The sequence below is a fragment of the Maniola hyperantus genome, chromosome 17 (genome assembly GCF_902806685.2).
Source record: "Maniola hyperantus chromosome 17, iAphHyp1.2, whole genome shotgun sequence".
In the NCBI taxonomy this organism is placed as follows: Eukaryota; Metazoa; Arthropoda; class Insecta; order Lepidoptera; family Nymphalidae; genus Maniola; species Maniola hyperantus.
The window spans coordinates 12735042-12751483 of NC_048552.1; the positions used below are offsets into that span (position 1 = coordinate 12735042).

Sequence of the window (16442 nt, forward strand, 5' to 3'; positions counted from 1 at the left end):
ATGGCTAATATTCTTTAATAAAAAAAAGAAGAAAAAAATCACGGTTAGGTACAATAATTCTTGTATTAACTCCTGACGGTGCCAGAGGTATAGCATGCGTCGTTCTAGACGATAAGCCTGATGCAATTGATGTCACAGACAATGCAAGAAAATAAATGACAAAACAGTCAATAAAACAAATGACTAGGTAGGTATAACACAAAATATTATTTACATGCATCATACAATAAAACTAAGTACTAATCAGAATTCACTGAAAACTAGAGCTAACCCTAGAGCTATCAACAACACAGTTGCACAGGGAGCACTCGCGGCATCTGGCACAGAGTCCTGCTCCCTCACGAAGAACGGCAGCACGCCTATAGGCGCGGGGTAGTTCCTGACCCACGCCGGGCCCGCGTGGATCTTCTCTGGGTCGCCCTGGTCGAGCCATGTACCGACGGGGAGGTACACGTCTCGGACTGTGATGCCTTCGCTGAAGATTGGTGCTACTAAGATGCTGTCACCCAGGAGATATTCTGGAGTGGCCCAAAGAAAAAGGCATTACTTAGTTAATCCATTGCTAGAAAATATAGATTTATTATTTCTAATGCAGATAAGAGATTTTCTCAAACTTGACGATCTTTAGACTGGGGCAACAAAGTTTCCATCTTAGTATTCTGCATGATCGCTTACTTTCGCAGACCGTAATTAAGACGCAGCCCGTACGAATACGAAGATCCACTATGGATCTACTTGGGTATTGGTTTATAAATCGGGAATCTACTTGGAAATCGAGAGCCTAAATAAGTACCATGGATTTGCATTTGATTTTCTCCATCCATTCTCAAGGATTAAATTTTTTTAGTCATCCCTAGAGCTTCCATCCCTATCCTTTTATAAAATGGACCGTTAGAAGTGCTGTAATAACTTCCCAGTTAAATGAAAAGTTTTCCTACAAAAAAAAAATACTCTCATGGTTTAGACTGATAGAAACATACCGTCCCATATGGTGAGCGCTACCTCGTCGGTGGGATCGAGCCACCATAACGGTGAGTTGACAGGCGAGCCATTGTCGACAGAGGCCTGCATCGCTGCGTATATCACTTCTGCGTATTCTGCGTGCAGGTCTGTGAACTTCTTGCTTATCTCCACTGTCTAATAAGAAGAGAATTCTAATGAGTGAGACTCAGTTGGTTATGAAAAGTACCTACAAAAATCATCCCAGCCAGAATCAATATACTACTTGCTTAATTAAAGATTGAAAAAATTACTGTACTATAATCAGTATATTATATTCAGTAAAATATTATAGTCAGTAAAAGCTAGTTTAGTATTATAGTCAGTAAAAGCTAGTCTATATATATAAAAGGGAAAGGTGACTGACTGACTGACTGACTGACTGACTGACTGATCTATCAACGCACAGCTCAAACTACTGGACGGATCGGGCTAAAATTTGGCATGCAGATAGCTATTATAACGTAGGCATCCGCTAAGAAAGGATTTTTGAAAATTCAACTCCTAAGGGGGTGAAATAGGGTTTTGAAATTTTGTAGTCCACGCGGACGAAGTCGCGAGCATAAGCTAGTTTATTTATAAGGCAGGTACGGCATCGGACATTCCCTTTAAGTTTAGGCATTTAAATGGAATTGATAGTTCTAATAAGTTAAAGTGATTTTGTAAAGTGGTGGGAATAAAAAAAGTACCCGGCTGAGTTTGTTGTTGGCTCTTCTCAGACCTGGGCGCGTTTGGAACCCTCGTGGATTTTTTTGCTTAGGTATATCTAAGCAGCTATGAAACCAGTGTACTTAAATCTGCACTTTATGGCCACATTATATCACTTTCCATCAGGTGTGATCGCGATCAAGCGTGTCCTTTTAAAATTAAAATATTTACCTCATTGTCAAAATTCCACGGTGCAAAAGAAAACTGCATGGCTGGTAGAAACGTGTTAGCTTGCACCCAGCGTATGAACAGCTCCTTGCTGGGCAGGTCCGCTTGTTCGTGGTTGAGGTTGAACCCGTTGCCTCCGATCATGTCTGGGAGGACCAGGGTATAACCGTTGAGATTCATCTGGATAGTTGTGGTAACGATGGTGGGGAGTCCGTTGTTCAACCCCCAGATGGAGTCTCTGTCCACCATCCGGACGAAGACTGGGAGGTCTTGGGTCCTGGAATTAAGTATTTCATTTAATGGACGACGTCTGCTTGACAAAAATCAAAACTCAAAATTGGTTTCTACATATCCGTTCCGTTGGTTGTGAGGACGCTAAGATAAATTATTGGAAAATAACTTGGATGGTAGATTAAACCATCCTGAAGGGGTAAAATAAGGGTCTGAAAGGGAAACGCCCATTCGTCAAAGGGTTTTTGGCCAAAGTGCATCCATCAATGAAATTAATTAAAGGCATTAGGACTGAGATCACAGATCAAGAAACAAGCACTATTTTGGACATAGAACGCGGAGGAACTTTCATAAACCTTTTTGTTTATTTATTTTCTCAGTAAGAATTATTGCAATACCTACATTGCCAAGATTGTCATTACGAGCGGAATTAGTTGTAGTTTTAATTTCTTTTTAGATTTACCTGAATCCAGCTCGCACTTCTATCATATCTCCAAATCGAGCGCAGGTTCTCACGTACGCATCTACGATGTTGTGAGGATGGAAGTCGATGTCACCTTGTTGCACAGGAATCTACAACAAATGTAACACGATTGTAAAAGCTAAATAAGTCATTAATATTAGAGATAAGGTGTTTTAGGAGCAGTCTACGCAAAGTGTCTTAATGGACCATGATTTTCAGAAGATGGTCATGGTCCATTTCAGCTCGATAGTCATTGCATTTATATCATAGGTTGAACCATCGAAGTTAATTGGTAAGAAAAGAAATATAATATTTTGAAGCAGTTAATGCCAATGAACAGTAGAATAAAATCCCGTGAAAAGATTTTCTGTCCATTGAAACGTGATGGAATTTTAGAATTTCATATCTACCTGCGGGGAAAAACTGCTCTCTCCAGCATCAAACTTAATGCTATCAATGCCGTGAGTGTCTATGAGATTCTTCACACGTTTGTACCACCACTCGGCGGCGGCTGGCTTGGTGAAGTCCACCAGACCAGGAATAGAGCCGTTCGGATTCCACCAGTTTGCAGCTGCTGTGCCAGCCTCGTCTAGGACTAGATACCTAAAATAAAAATAACTGACATGAAGTATTAAAATGGGAATAAACAAACAAATGGAAACAAAACAAACCAAAAACATAAAGCGTCTTTTTTATGCCGTAACGAGGTAGAAACAGAAAATTTATATGACGCAACATGACCTCACTTGGCCTATTAATTTTCAACTTGCAGAAGAAAATAGTAAATTACTACAACGCTTCAATTCTTCTTATAATATGTACACACATTTGAAACATGTTTCTCTCTACCACTGGAAGATCCTCAGCTTTAGAGAGCAGAGAAAACGAAAGAGGAAAAGAAGTATACCTATAATTCATTAGCAAATGCAAGAAGTTATATCTCACCCATTGTTTAGAGCTTCCGTATAAACCGAATCACAGTTGCTGTTAATAAATGGATGAACCCAAATCGTCACCCGGAAGCCTAGGGCCTTAACCTCCTCAACCAAATGTGTCATATTCGGGAATTTATTCGTATCCACTTCCAAAGTCCCGTAGCAAGTTTCCCATAGATCATCGATTTCCAACTGCGAATTATTAAATCCATATGCCACAATTTGTTCTGCGTATTCGATGACCTTTTCTCCAGTTATGTTTTGGGAGTATTGCGCCCATGTTGACCAGATAGGATGCTGAACCATTCTAAAATCTGGCAACCCCGAAGGTTTGCCTAAATAGTGGGTAACAGCATGCTGATGAGCCTTTTTGACATCTGGCAAGAACCAGAAATCGTAAGACAGCTCTGTATGATTTCTCATTGATGAATACGGGGCTGCAAGTTGAGCTCCAAAGCAGATATGGTTAGGTTGGATCAAATGGTAGTCTACAAATAATGGAACTTGTGGGTTCACATAAATGTATTCGCCAGCAGAGTTGAGCCAGTATCTTTCGACTATCGCCCCGTTGTCGGATTCTTTGGACACGTAGGCGCTGTAGTTTTGGTGTGCACCTTCTATGGGATATATTTGATCTACCTGCATCGGTCCGGCATACCAGTGTTTAGAACCTTGAAATGGTAAAATACAAAATACAACTCAAAGAAGTAATGGCAATTACATAATAATCATTGATATATTTTGATAGAGCCGCGAAGCTGAAGTAGCATTGGGCGGTGCACCAAGTTTGGATAGCCGACAGACGTTAGTTCCTAAGATGCTGGAATGGGAGCATTGGGAGATCCTCCACTAGGTACTAGGTTTTTTTAATTCAGATACAAGTTAGCCCTTGACTGCAATCTCACCTGGTGGTAAGCGACGATGCTGTCAAAGATGAAAGCGGGCTAACCTGGAAGGGGTATACAGAATATAACCACAACCAAGTTGCTGTATTGGTATTCATTGCAAGAGACATACGTCCAGCAATAGAAGTCTACGACGTGAATTTTCAACATAGATTGGGTTCCTTTAAAAGATTTCCCCCAAGATCCCAACAGAGTTAAAAAATACCCAGTTTTTCATTTAGAATATCGGATACCTATAGAAATTTTCCCTTAAAACCGTAGGTAAATTAGATAGGCTTATAATAAAATTGTATACCAAAGTCGAAGCAATCTTCGAATCGCAATGGTTCGTTAGAGTCCCATTTGATTTTGATTCCTCTGGCGTCTGCCGCATCATCTCGCACGGTACGCACGGTGAGATTCGCTGAACCTATGTGGATGAGCACTCCTCCCTCTATGTCCTCTGAAGAGTAAACTGAATAGAGGGTGCGGCCTATGTGACCGTATACTATTCTTTCTTCATCTGGAAAAAATAAACTTTTACATCAATTTCTCTAACAGTTATCAACTAGTCAGGTAAAAAACTAAGTAGCTATTTAAGTTTTTTTATTGATTGCGAATTGTTTATGGACTGATTCCACTGATGGTGTCAGTTGATGCAGTTTACGAGTATCTCGATACGTGCTATTTCCCTTACAAACATTTCTACGTTAGAATTGTAAGTGCCTAATGAACACTAAACCAGATATGTGTCAAATTAGTGATAGATGGTTTCTTCAAAATATTATGGTAGGTTTAATTGTAAGTATGGTTAGTATTATTTATAGGTAATAGGTACCATAACTGTGGTTAGTATTATGGTATTATGACCCTCTTCTAGACCAGTATTTTACTCGTAGATTTGACATACTGAGCTTATCGCAATTCAGTAAAAAACTTACGAGTACCTAGATACGAAGTAGGTATCTTATCTCAGTTCATCTTTGAAAATATTGTGTCCTTCAGTTTCCAGACTTATGATGCAACTGTTATTTGCAAAACAACAGCAACAAAATAGGTGTACCAACCATTGGATTTTTTTAAGATTGTGAAGAAATATAGTGTTTACCTTTGGTCAGGACGAGGTGGAACCCGCCGGTGATTTGAGGTTCTAATGTAAGCTCGATATCTGCAGCTCGTAGCGGCAGTTCGGCTGCTAGAGCGCGGCCTGTCAGCACCAGGATACCTGCAGAGAATGAGAAACCTCTGTGCAGGCCTCTTTCAACCAGTTTTTTTTTAAATTCCTTGTATCTGAACACAAATTAGCCTTTGACTGCAATCTCATCTGATGGTAAGTGATGATGAATGGAGAATGTAAGATGGAAGCGGGATTGTTTTAAACCCTTTGGTTTCTAAACGACATCGTACCAGAACGGTAAATCGCTTGGTAACTAGCCAAAACCTCCCGCATGACAAAATTGTATCTACCACGTTGTTGTAAAATACGCGTCATAGGTCTTTTGTAGGGACTTTCTGACGCCACGGTCTTGCGCTGCCATCTGTGCATCTAGCGCTCCCTGCAACTCTATTGATGTCATCTGTCAGAATTTGTGTGAGTTGCTTTTGCTGTTTCTCTAAGAGTGAGGGGACGGGCGGTGCAAATCACATGCTGTAAGTTGTAAGTACCTACCGTGCAGCCCCCCAATTGTGTAAGAAAAACCTTTTAAACGTTATCGTAATCGTCAACAAATTCTGCCCAATTCAAAAAAATGTAAACAGCGTATCAACCAAAGCTGCAACTTGGCTACTTGGCTTCCGGAGCGAGGTTGGATGGCTGGAGTGAAGACTTCGGCGAGGAGGGGTAATGCACACACAGCAGACCGAAACGTTTAATTGCGGAAACCAGCCCAGAGTGAAGAAAGACCGAAAGAAGCTTGAAAAGTATTAATCTAATCAATGACCGCATGATGATCGCGTTATAAAATTTCGTCGGCAGTAAGTACTTATCAAAAAGCTACAATTTAGAGGGTGGAAAGACATAGTAAAAAAGATTACCTAACACTCGTAGGGCCGCCATCAGTGATCACTTTGGTCCAGAGACTGCGTCGCGAGATGCTGTTATCTCGAGCGGGTTATACTTACGTCCAATAGAATTGTTCTACCGTTATCGGAACCTTTTGAAGATTTAGGTAGTTCAGATAAAGTATTACATTTCCAATTTTGAGCGATTCTGTGGCATTGGTTTTTTTAGGGTTCCGTATCCGATGGGCCAACGGAACCCTATTACCAAGCCTACGCTGTCCGTCCCTCGTCCCGTCTCTATTAGGTAGATTATACCTAAGGCAAAGTAGGCACGTGCCTAGGGGCGCGAGTTTACGAAGGGGCGCGCGCGATCATGTAGAGTTTGATTACCTACATGGCTTACCTAATTATCCCTACTAAGTAATATTATCTTGGAGTGCCCAAAACTGCCTCTTCTTTAATATAGCAAAGTGTCTTAACGAGATGTTCTCCACTCGCTCACATAAATAGTATTTTCACCAACTGCCAGCTATGCAATTAGACGATTCCTCGTTCTTTTGAAATTGGTTAGTAAATTTGATATGGCTGTTAAAGGGGCGCCTATGAGGTGCTTGCCTAAGGCGCTCTCGACATTTAAACCGCCTCTGCGTGAATCGTAATACTTGGTTACAGAGTTGAAATTTTCGCCGAATGTGTATTTTTGTGGCCAATAATCAAAATTTAGGAATGGCTGCCATTTGCCAAAATTAAAAGTGTTATTTATTTCTTGTACATACGATGGCACGGAACCCTTCGTGTCCAAATCCTACTTGACCGATATTACGGTTCGGTTCATGACAGACAGACAGACGGCCGGACGGACGGACAGTGTAGGGCGGTTTCAGACTAGCGTTTTATACGCGCGTATGAGCTCGTTTTTGGAAGCGCATGTAGGCGCGTATAGGCGCGCCTTTTGGCACACGCTCAACTCGTACGAGCGTTGACGCGCTTCTAAGCTCGTATAAGCGCGAGCCGCGAGAGACACCTCCCCGCAACTCCACCGGTTCGAGCGAACACGCCGAAATATGCCCGTATACGCGAGTCCGGTTTTTTGAAGCGCGTAATGTACCGCGCGTGTAAGCGCGTATGCTGAATCGACCGTATACGCGCAAAAAAATGCGCTAGTCTGAAACCGCCCTTAGGTTAGGGTTGGGAGGGGGAAGGGACCTGAAAACTAGATCCTTCCATTTGAGGCTGCAAATATTTTTTGTTTAGGTACCTACTTGTAACTGCTCTGTTAGAGATATTATATTTTGTTTTTGCTTGAGATATCTTACAGATAAGATATTATTATGATAAGAAGTCAAAATGTTGAGAGGTTTCTTGTAGAGTGAGGGGAAATCTTGAGTAGTTACCTACCTACCTACTTCCTTACGATAAATAACATGCGTAGAGTAATGTGATTATGACGTAGTTTTGATCTTTAAAAAAATTCTAGATCTAAAAGTGACATTCCTTTACTTGGATGATGTGTAGAATGTACTTAGATATCAGAGGACACGCGAGTAAGGTACCTAAATATTATAGGAGCTATGGATGAACCAGTGGAACGGTGCCCTAAGTTTTAGCTGTTTACGCATAAACGATGGCAAGAGATCTGATGGATTGACGCTGGTTCCCTGGGAACGGGGACGGGTGCTAATGTAGGACGCTATTTCCGTTGACATATTGGCCCCGTGTCATATCAGGGAGACAGCATCAAGACCGGGAGCCGCAGCAGAAACAGCTGAAAACGGCAAGTGGCGCAAGTATGCCTCTCTTATCGAGGGTAACATTTTTGAAGCATTTTTGTTCCGTTTGCCGTGGAGACCCTGGGGCCACGTGAGGTGTGCTGGGGCCATGGAGTCTTAGATTAGTTTTAAAAAAAATTACGAGACATTTCACCGCGATTAATAGCCTCTTCTGCTGACAGAAGGTCTGGCACATTTTTTGCCCAACGGATCAGCCTGGCTGTCCAGCGCGGAAATGCAGCCAGTATTCTTGGCACCATTCCATCGCGGGCATGATTTGTATAGTAATAAGCTTGGTTTAAGTTTAATTATAATATTTTCATTAAAAAGAGATAGAAGAATCATCATCATCAACCCATTGCTGGCTCAGTACTGAGGACGGGTCACCTCTCAGTATGATAAGATTTTGTTGTAATGACATTGGGGCTACCGAGCGCCAGCATTTTAAAGCAGTCATCAAACTTTCACACCTTTGTTTCTCCAACGTGATTTCCATCAGTGCTCTAGGCTCCAGTAAAGTATTTACTTACGCTCTGGTGAGTCGATGGCCAATAATAAAACATTCAAATTTCTTAACCATTTATTCAAGTTTGCTAACCATTTATTCGAGTTCCGTAGATTACAAATTCGTTAATTTCCTAATCTTCAAGAGTGAAGTAAGGCAGCGTGTCGAGCGGCGCGGGGTAGTCCATCAGCCACGTCGGGCCAGAGACCAGCTCGCCCGTCACGCCGTCCCGCCACTGGCCTGCAGGAAGGTATATGTCACGGGACACTGCGCCTTCTTCCAGCACTGGTGCAGCTAAGATACGCTCGCCGAGAAGGAACTCTGTAAAAATTAGAGCTTTTGTTATTTACAAGCAAATATGAGTAAAAAACTGCAAGTTGCAAAAAAAAATTCAAGATTCGATAGCTCGGTAAAATTAGGTCAGAACTGATAGTCGTTGGGGTCGCAAAGCGCAGCGTTTTCAGACCCCTCACTGGACAAATCACATCAAGTGAGTCGCAGGGAACCGTTGGATTCAAGGCCATGGCGTGTGAACGTCCCTACAAGAGACCTAAGTCCAGCAGTGGACCGACGACGCACTACCACCAGCAACTAATACCATAATATTCTGAGGATAGGTAGGTACCTACTTTGATAAAAAGAAATAGTGCGGATTATATGTCACGTTTCAGTGCATAGTGTAACGCAATATTGTATAAGTCCCGCAAATTGCTAGTGCGCGTGACCGCCTTTTTAGTGACGTCAGCTGACTGAAGTTTCGAGCTGATGGTATATTTTTATTTCGGCTGATGTCAAAATGACGTCATTTCGATGTTAATGAGACATGGTTTCGGCGCAATAGCAATTTGCGGGACTTATACCTGGGATACGTTTCTAGCGGTATACCTACATAAATAGTCTATAGCCTAGTTGTTATTTGCCTTTATAAGAGCGTAACTGAATTCTATAATTTTGGACTAAACATGTAAGAAATAAGTAAAATTCTATGCAAAGTTATGTGAGAAGTATTGGAAGGACTACCCTCCATAAAATAAATGAAAGATAGAACTACAAGTTACCATCTCCAACAGCCAGGGCGTCCTGGTCGGTGGGGTCGAGCCACCAGATGGGCGGGTTAACCGGGGTTCCCTTCTCGACTGAGGCCTGCATGGCCGCCACGATCTCGTCCGCGAAGTCTGCGTGCAACTGCGTGTAGCGACGACAGATCTCTACTGCCTGGAAGAGAAACTCATTTTTACAAATTGTTTAGGTAAGAATTTCTGGTCAGTAGCTCGCAGATCTCTGGACGACTGTGAAGAGGCTGCATAATGCGCGTGAGTTTGGAAGTTAGAAGAAAGAATAAGTAAAGTGCTGAGACTTTACTACTGCGCGGCACTAACAAATAGATAAATCGCCCACTGCGCAAGGTAAACGTCGGAGTTCTTTTTTCAACTACAGGCATATTTTTAAAAGTAAGTAGGTACCTAGGTTTGCATCTTCATCCTTCGTGCTTAAACACCTTAAATTTTCAAAGATTCATCTCAATATCTCCATTATCTCAAGAATAACAAGCACTTCTGGCTTATGATCAAGCACAGAATACCTGTCGAAATAACAAATAGCATATCTGATATAAACCGAAAGGTTCTTGATGTTACTTATAGAAAGTTACTAACCTCCTCATCATGGTCCCAAGGTACAAAGGAGTACTGCAGCGTAGGCATGAACACGTTAGCTTGCAACCACCTCACGAACAGTTCCTTGGACGGCTTGTCGTTATACCCGTTACCACCGATCATGTCCGGCAGTACCAGCGTGTAACCGTTCAGGTTCATCGCCAGGAGAGTGGTCACGAGGGTCTTGAGCCCGTTGTTGTAGCCCCAGTAGGTGTCCTTGTCTACCATACGAATGAATACTGGCAGGTCTTGGGTCCTGTAAAATTATTGCACTTTCAGTGGGTTTGAAATTTTGACTGTTACAGGGATAAAGGATTCGGGGCTGAATCTGTAATTTTTGAAGAAAATATAAATAGGGAGCAAACGAGCAGGCAGGTCACCTGATGTTTTAAAAAATTACTTCTGCGCATGAACATTTAGAGCACCAAAAGGACTGTCAGTCTATGCATTTCCGACTTTTCAGGAATTTGTTTATCCGCTTCTTGGATCACCCCATTGTTTAAATCAAGCGGTAACACCGCCAAAGAAAATTGGTTCTAAAGTTGGTAAGTGCGTAGTGATAAGATATGGAACAACGGGTGGCAGTAGTGCACCCACCACCCAGCCACCCACCCAGCACCCAGGCACAAGGTACCCAGGTAGCGTTCTTCCCAAAGCAACATTTGGACCATTTCAAAGGTTGCTTTCGGAAGAGAAGAAAATATATAGAACAGCCAGATTTTGAACCTCAGTTTGTACTAAAAGTCTATTACAACAAATATGTTCCTACCTCATTCCTGATCTGATTTCAATCATAGGTCCGAACTGAGCTACCGTCCTCACGTATGACTGCACGATGTGACCAGGGTGTAAATCGATGTCACCATTTTGGACTGGAATCTGAAACAATAAATCTATGATTGAGATGCGAGGGGTACACGTTTGTTCCATAATTTCTTAAAGTTTTGGTCACTGATATTGATTACCAAGTAGACTTTTCTATCAAACTCGTACAGCCAAGCATTTATCCACAATGATTAATGATTATGAGGCACGATGCCTATTAAGCCATGTAGAAACTGGTCGTAAAAAACTGCTTTTCTAGGTCTTGTCTAAATCATCTCTTTTAACATCAGGTATACTATACTACTAAGACTTATAACAGGTATGACTGGACGTTTCTTACCTGAGGAGACCAGCTAGACTCCCCAGCGTCGAACTTAATGCTGTCAATATCGTAGGTGTTCAGGATGTATTGGATTTTCTTGCTGTACCAGTCAGCTGCCTCTGGGTTGGTGAAGTCGATGTATGCGGGCACTGAGCCGTTGTTGTTCCACCAGGACGTGTCTGGGCTGCCGTCTTCATTGAGGACCAAATAACTGCAAGAACCATAAAAGGGTTGAACATCTTGCAGCTCTAAAATTTCAAATTTATTTTAAAGTTAGTTTCTGACTCAGAAATTGGTGCTAATTTGATATGGGCTAAATAAAAAATATCAGAAGAAATGAACCCGTCATTTCCCGTAGGAAAATAAGAGTTTGGTATGAACCAGAGCTTGCTATTCACGACTTGATGTTATGTTGAATATTTAAGTAATATATTAGTCTATGATTTTAAGTCATCATCATCATCAACCCATCACCGGCTCACTACTGAGAACGGGTCTCTTCTGAGAATGAGAAGGCTTTGGCCCGCGCTGACCAAGTGCTGATTGAAATTTATTTCCTAAATTTTCTAAGAAGGAGTTTCTACGTCAATCACAGCTATAAAAGATGCTAAATCTTTCTTTTAACTTGATGCGTGTTATACATAGTTGTTTGAGCTTTGTCTAATGATATAAAAGGAAAATGTGACTGACTGACTGACTGACTGATCTATCAACGCACAGCTCAAACTACTGGACGGATCGGGCTAAAAGGCATGCAGATAGCTATTATGAGATCCGCTAAGAAAGGATTTTTGAAAATTCAACCCCTAAGGGGGTGAAATAGGGGTTTGAAATTTGTGAAGTCCACGCGGACGAAGTCGCGAGCATAAGCTAGTTAGAAATAAGAATGCATTAGTCAGTCTTATACAGAGGAATAATGATGAATGCGTTTTAAAACTTACCCTTTGATCAAGGCATCAGAGTACCACGGCTCACAGTCCTTATTAATAAACGGATGCACCCAAATCGAAACTCTGAATCCGAGACCCTTGATATCCTGAACAAGTTGCTTCAAATCTGGCAGTTTCCTCTCATCTACAGTTAGAGATCCGTAGCAAATCTCCCACAAATCGTCGATCTCGAATTGAGCGTTGGGGAATCCGGAATCTCTGATTTCATTGGCAAAAGCCCAAAGGCTGTCTTGGTCGATTTCTCTAGAGTATCTTGCCCAGGTGGACCATACTGGGTATTGAATCATTCTGTAGTCGGGAATCCCAGAAGGTTTGCCCAAGTAAGTGTCTACAGCATGTTGATGTGCTTGCTTGGGATCATCGAAGAACCAAAGGTCGTATTTCAGAACATTGTGGAGGCGTTTAGATGAGTAAGGCGCGGCTACTTCAGCTACGAAGCAAATATGGTTATCCAAGATATTGTGGTGGTCTACAAACAAAGGCGCCTCTGGTGCGATGTAGATATACCAGCCCTTGGAGTTGACCCAGTATCTCTCGGAAACGGCAGAGTTGTCGGCTTCCTTTGAAATGATTGAGTATTTTTCGATCTTTGATTGCTGGATCGGCCAGTATTGTTCTTTTTGTTCTGGGCCACCATACCATTGTCTGTCACCTGGATAAACAGTTTTTGTGTTGAAGAATTATGATCATAATATTATGGTACCTATAGTATGCGACAGGTCCAGATGACAATCGGTGTATGCGGCGGGGGGGCGCCCCGCACACCCGCAAGTCTTCTGCGTTCCTCTGGTGTTGCAAATGTTCATGGGCAGCGGTTATCACTTAACATCAGGTGAGCCCGGCTTCTCGTTTGCTCGCTGTTTTTGTTTAACAAAAGAAGACAATTCGAAAAGTATATTCTATTCTGGTTGAGAATTGCGATTCCGTAAAAATTGACACCACTATATTATTATCATCTTACAAATGCAACAACGAACTTTCGAAAAGTGTAATTTACTACCTATTTTGAATAAACCATTTGATTTGATTTGATTTGATCTGCATTATCTAAAACAGCTTTCTGTTAGAATTGTGCCGATCCCATAATAAATAATTGATAAGATAGAACTTAATCAGTTAAGCTTATCAGGAACTTACCAAAGTCGAAGCAGTCCTCAAATACCCTATCACTAGGCCCGTCCCACGTGATAGTGACGTGATAGCCGCCGCTCGCAGCATCACGCTCTTCCGTCATCTCGAAGAACACTCCATCATCGTTCTTGTCCACCTTCCTCCCGAGCTTTCCGAGGTTAATGCGTTCACCTTCTGTCAATAACACGTGAAGGTTCGAACTCACAGAGTATATTGTATACTAATTGAGAATATATACATAACTGGGCAAAGTTCTAAAAATAGGTTATAAACGGAACAGCGACTATTTCCTTAAACTTACTGGTTTCGTGCAGTAACTTTACGAAATTAGTATTTGTGAAGTTACTAACTATAGTTATTAACAGCTATTTTTTTGTTAGTTGGCATTTTGGCCAGCTTTGCAGTGTGGGTACTCAGCCAATCAGAGGTAATATTAGAGTCTATTGACAGGTTTATTCTCACGGGTCTCTTCTGTCAGTCTGACAGAAGACCCATGCTCAGCTGTGGATCGGAAAGGGGTTGATCATGATGATAGGTTATACAGTTACCCCATTATTACTGATAAAGCTAATATTACTTGTTTATAGGTATTTATCTTCTTAACTCACCTGTTAGAACAACAAAGGTCCAGCCATCGTCACCATGGTCTTCTACGAAGAAGTCGCGAGTGGTGGGCAACCTGGGTATCGCCAGCGCCACTGTCACACCTAGAAAAGGAACGCAAAGGAAAAATACTACTTAATAGAGAAGTAAGTATTTACAAATCGGCGTATATTTATAGTATTACTTGCTACTTATGAGTAGGTGTTGCCGAAAAATGGCATATAATGAATTTCAATTTACGGATTAGACATGGTCCTACCTTGCGAGTTAGGCTCGCACAATGAGGGTTCCGTACTACAGTCGTATTTTTTCGACATTTTGCACGATAATTCAAAAACACATACATAAAAATAAATAAAAATCTGTTTTAGAATGTACAGGTGAAGACCTTTCATATGATACCCCACTTGATATAGTCACTCACTTCGAAAGTTGAAAATACTAATTATTAGTTCATAACCACAATTTAATTTTTTTGTGTGATCTAACCCTAAATTCACGGTTTTCAGATTTTTCCCCAAATGTCAGCTATAAGATCTACCTACCTGCCAAATTTCATGATTCTAGGTCAACGGGAAGTACCCTGGAGGTTTCTTGACAGACAAACAGACAGAGAGACAGACAGACAACAAAGTGATCCTATAAGGGTTCTGCTTTTCCTTTTGAGGTACGGAACCCTAAAAAACTGAATTGGAATTTTTGACGACTTCCCTGATATAGCAGTGAACGCTACGGTCTTAGCGGTGGACCCGGGTTCCATTCCCGACAGGGGCAATTTGGGAATTATTCATTTCTACATTGTCTGATATGGTCTAGTGGGAGACTTCGGCTAAAGCTATCACGCTATTGCCAAAACAGTGCCGCCAAGCGATTTAGCGTTCCAAATTCCAATAGATACAATCATACACAATGTCGCGTAGGTAACCACCTATGGGTTTAAGAAAAGACCCAGTATTCTGAGAGACGACCCGTGCTCTGTAGTGAGCCGGTGATGAGATGGTGATGATGATAGCAGTCAAGGCTTATTTTTTATCAAAAAAAAACTTACCAGCCAGAAGTAGGAACAACTTCATTTCGGTCGACCTCTGCCGTATGGGTACTGGGTAGGCGGCGCGTGGCGACAGTCAGTTTTATTCTTTCGCCCCATCAACACCTTATCAGTTTCTCTCGGTCGGATAACGTCAGATATATCTGCTATAACTCAAATATCTCAGAATCTCGTAGGATTTGCAAATACTTTGATGGTTCCGCGTAAGAATATTCATAATTAATCACTTTATGAATATGATGAGCTTCAACAGCTCGACAGGTAAAGGAGTGGACTGAAAACCGAAAGGTCGACGACGCGACGGTTCAAACCTCGCCCGTTGCACTATTTTGTCGTACCTACTCCTAACACAAGATTGACGCTTACTTGGAGAGGAAAGGGGAATATAGTCATTTAACATGGCTAATATTTTTTTTTAAAGTGCTAAAAATGTTAAACGAGACATTTCACCGCGATTAATATATCATCTGGTGACAGAAGGGCTGGCTCATTTTTTGCGCAACGGATCAGCCTGACTGTCCAGCATTCATTTTTAAAGGAGCCGGTTGAAATTCATAGTGTTGATTGATACTTTTGAATTCACCCGCCACGACTTAATCCTATTGTTATTGTTAATGACGCTCTCAGGTAGAAACACGCCAGTTTATTTTGAATGCACTATACAGGTTCTGTTACATTGGGATGGGTTTGTAAATCTTAGAACTAAGATCATAAGGATCTCCAATAGATACAGTACAATTTCATGGTGTTACCTACCTACTCCGCATTATCTATTATTTAATTCAATCTTGTAGCATCCCAGCAGGTTCGGCAGGCAATTGTTATCCTTATCACTTTATCAACTGATCGCCTTTTGATAAGATAGAGTCATTCATATCAAGTATTTTGTTTTTTCCTATTTACAGAATGTTACCTATTTAGGTATTTATGACTAATTTACTGAAGAAAGTGGGCTAAAAATCATTTGGAGCTACTACGGCATGACTCATAATTATTATCATATTAACTAGGTAGTACCTATGACTAGTTATGAAATATTTTTTTTGGGAAAAATTCAGGCTCAAATTCTCAAATTGGTCATCTAAAAACACCTAGATAGTAGGTATAGTTCGATACAGGTTGAGATGGCAATCGGGGTATGAGGCGAAGGACGCCCCACACACCCGCACGTCCCGCGCGCTCCCACCTACACGGGTAAGCGATTGCCCCGATCGCCATCTCGACCTGTCGTTATAGTTGGTTACA

The 16442-nt window shown here is 41.6% G+C and overlaps 2 protein-coding genes across 2 annotated transcripts; both read right to left on the reverse strand.

Annotated features, from left to right (window-relative positions):
* Positions 1 to 243: 243 nt before the first annotated feature.
* Positions 244 to 6444, reverse strand: LOC117990280 (myogenesis-regulating glycosidase-like). The gene is made up of 9 exons (XM_034977744.1): positions 6423 to 6444; positions 5497 to 5613; positions 4705 to 4911; positions 3515 to 4175; positions 2980 to 3172; positions 2570 to 2679; positions 1879 to 2152; positions 981 to 1137; positions 244 to 518 (listed from the first exon to the last, which is right to left on the reverse strand). Exons 1-9 carry the CDS (start codon positions 6442 to 6444, stop codon positions 244 to 246), a joined length of 2016 nt encoding a protein of 671 aa, XP_034833635.1.
* A 2336-nt stretch (positions 6445 to 8780) lies between these two features.
* On the reverse strand, positions 8781 to 15330 carry LOC117989897 (myogenesis-regulating glycosidase-like). The gene is made up of 9 exons (XM_034977289.2): positions 15198 to 15330; positions 14155 to 14253; positions 13553 to 13720; positions 12407 to 13067; positions 11484 to 11676; positions 11088 to 11197; positions 10319 to 10574; positions 9722 to 9878; positions 8781 to 8984 (listed from the first exon to the last, which is right to left on the reverse strand). The coding sequence occupies exons 1-9, from the start codon at positions 15220 to 15222 to the stop codon at positions 8797 to 8799; spliced, it is 1857 nt and encodes a 618-aa protein (XP_034833180.1). The 5' UTR covers positions 15223 to 15330; the 3' UTR covers positions 8781 to 8796.
* Positions 15331 to 16442: the final 1112 nt, after the last annotated feature.

Excerpts from the sequence above, each read along its gene's own strand:
- LOC117989897 (XM_034977289.2), bottom strand. The coding sequence starts at position 15,222 with ATGAAGTTGTTCCTACTTCTGGCTG. Across the intron at positions 13,068-13,552 it reads TGAGGACTGCTTCGACTTTG|GTGACAGACAATGGTATGGT; the intron begins GTAAGTTCCTGA and ends CTGTTTATCCAG. Across the intron at positions 10,575-11,087 it reads GAAATCAGATCAGGAATGAG|GACCCAAGACCTGCCAGTAT; the intron begins GTAGGAACATAT and ends ATAATTTTACAG.
- LOC117990280 (XM_034977744.1), bottom strand. The coding sequence starts at position 6,444 with ATGGCGGCCCTACGAGTGTTAG. Across the intron at positions 4,176-4,704 it reads CGAAGATTGCTTCGACTTTG|GTTCTAAACACTGGTATGCC; the intron begins GTATACAATTTT and ends TACCATTTCAAG. Across the intron at positions 519-980 it reads AGCGCTCACCATATGGGACG|AATATCTCCTGGGTGACAGC; the intron begins GTATGTTTCTAT and ends GGGCCACTCCAG.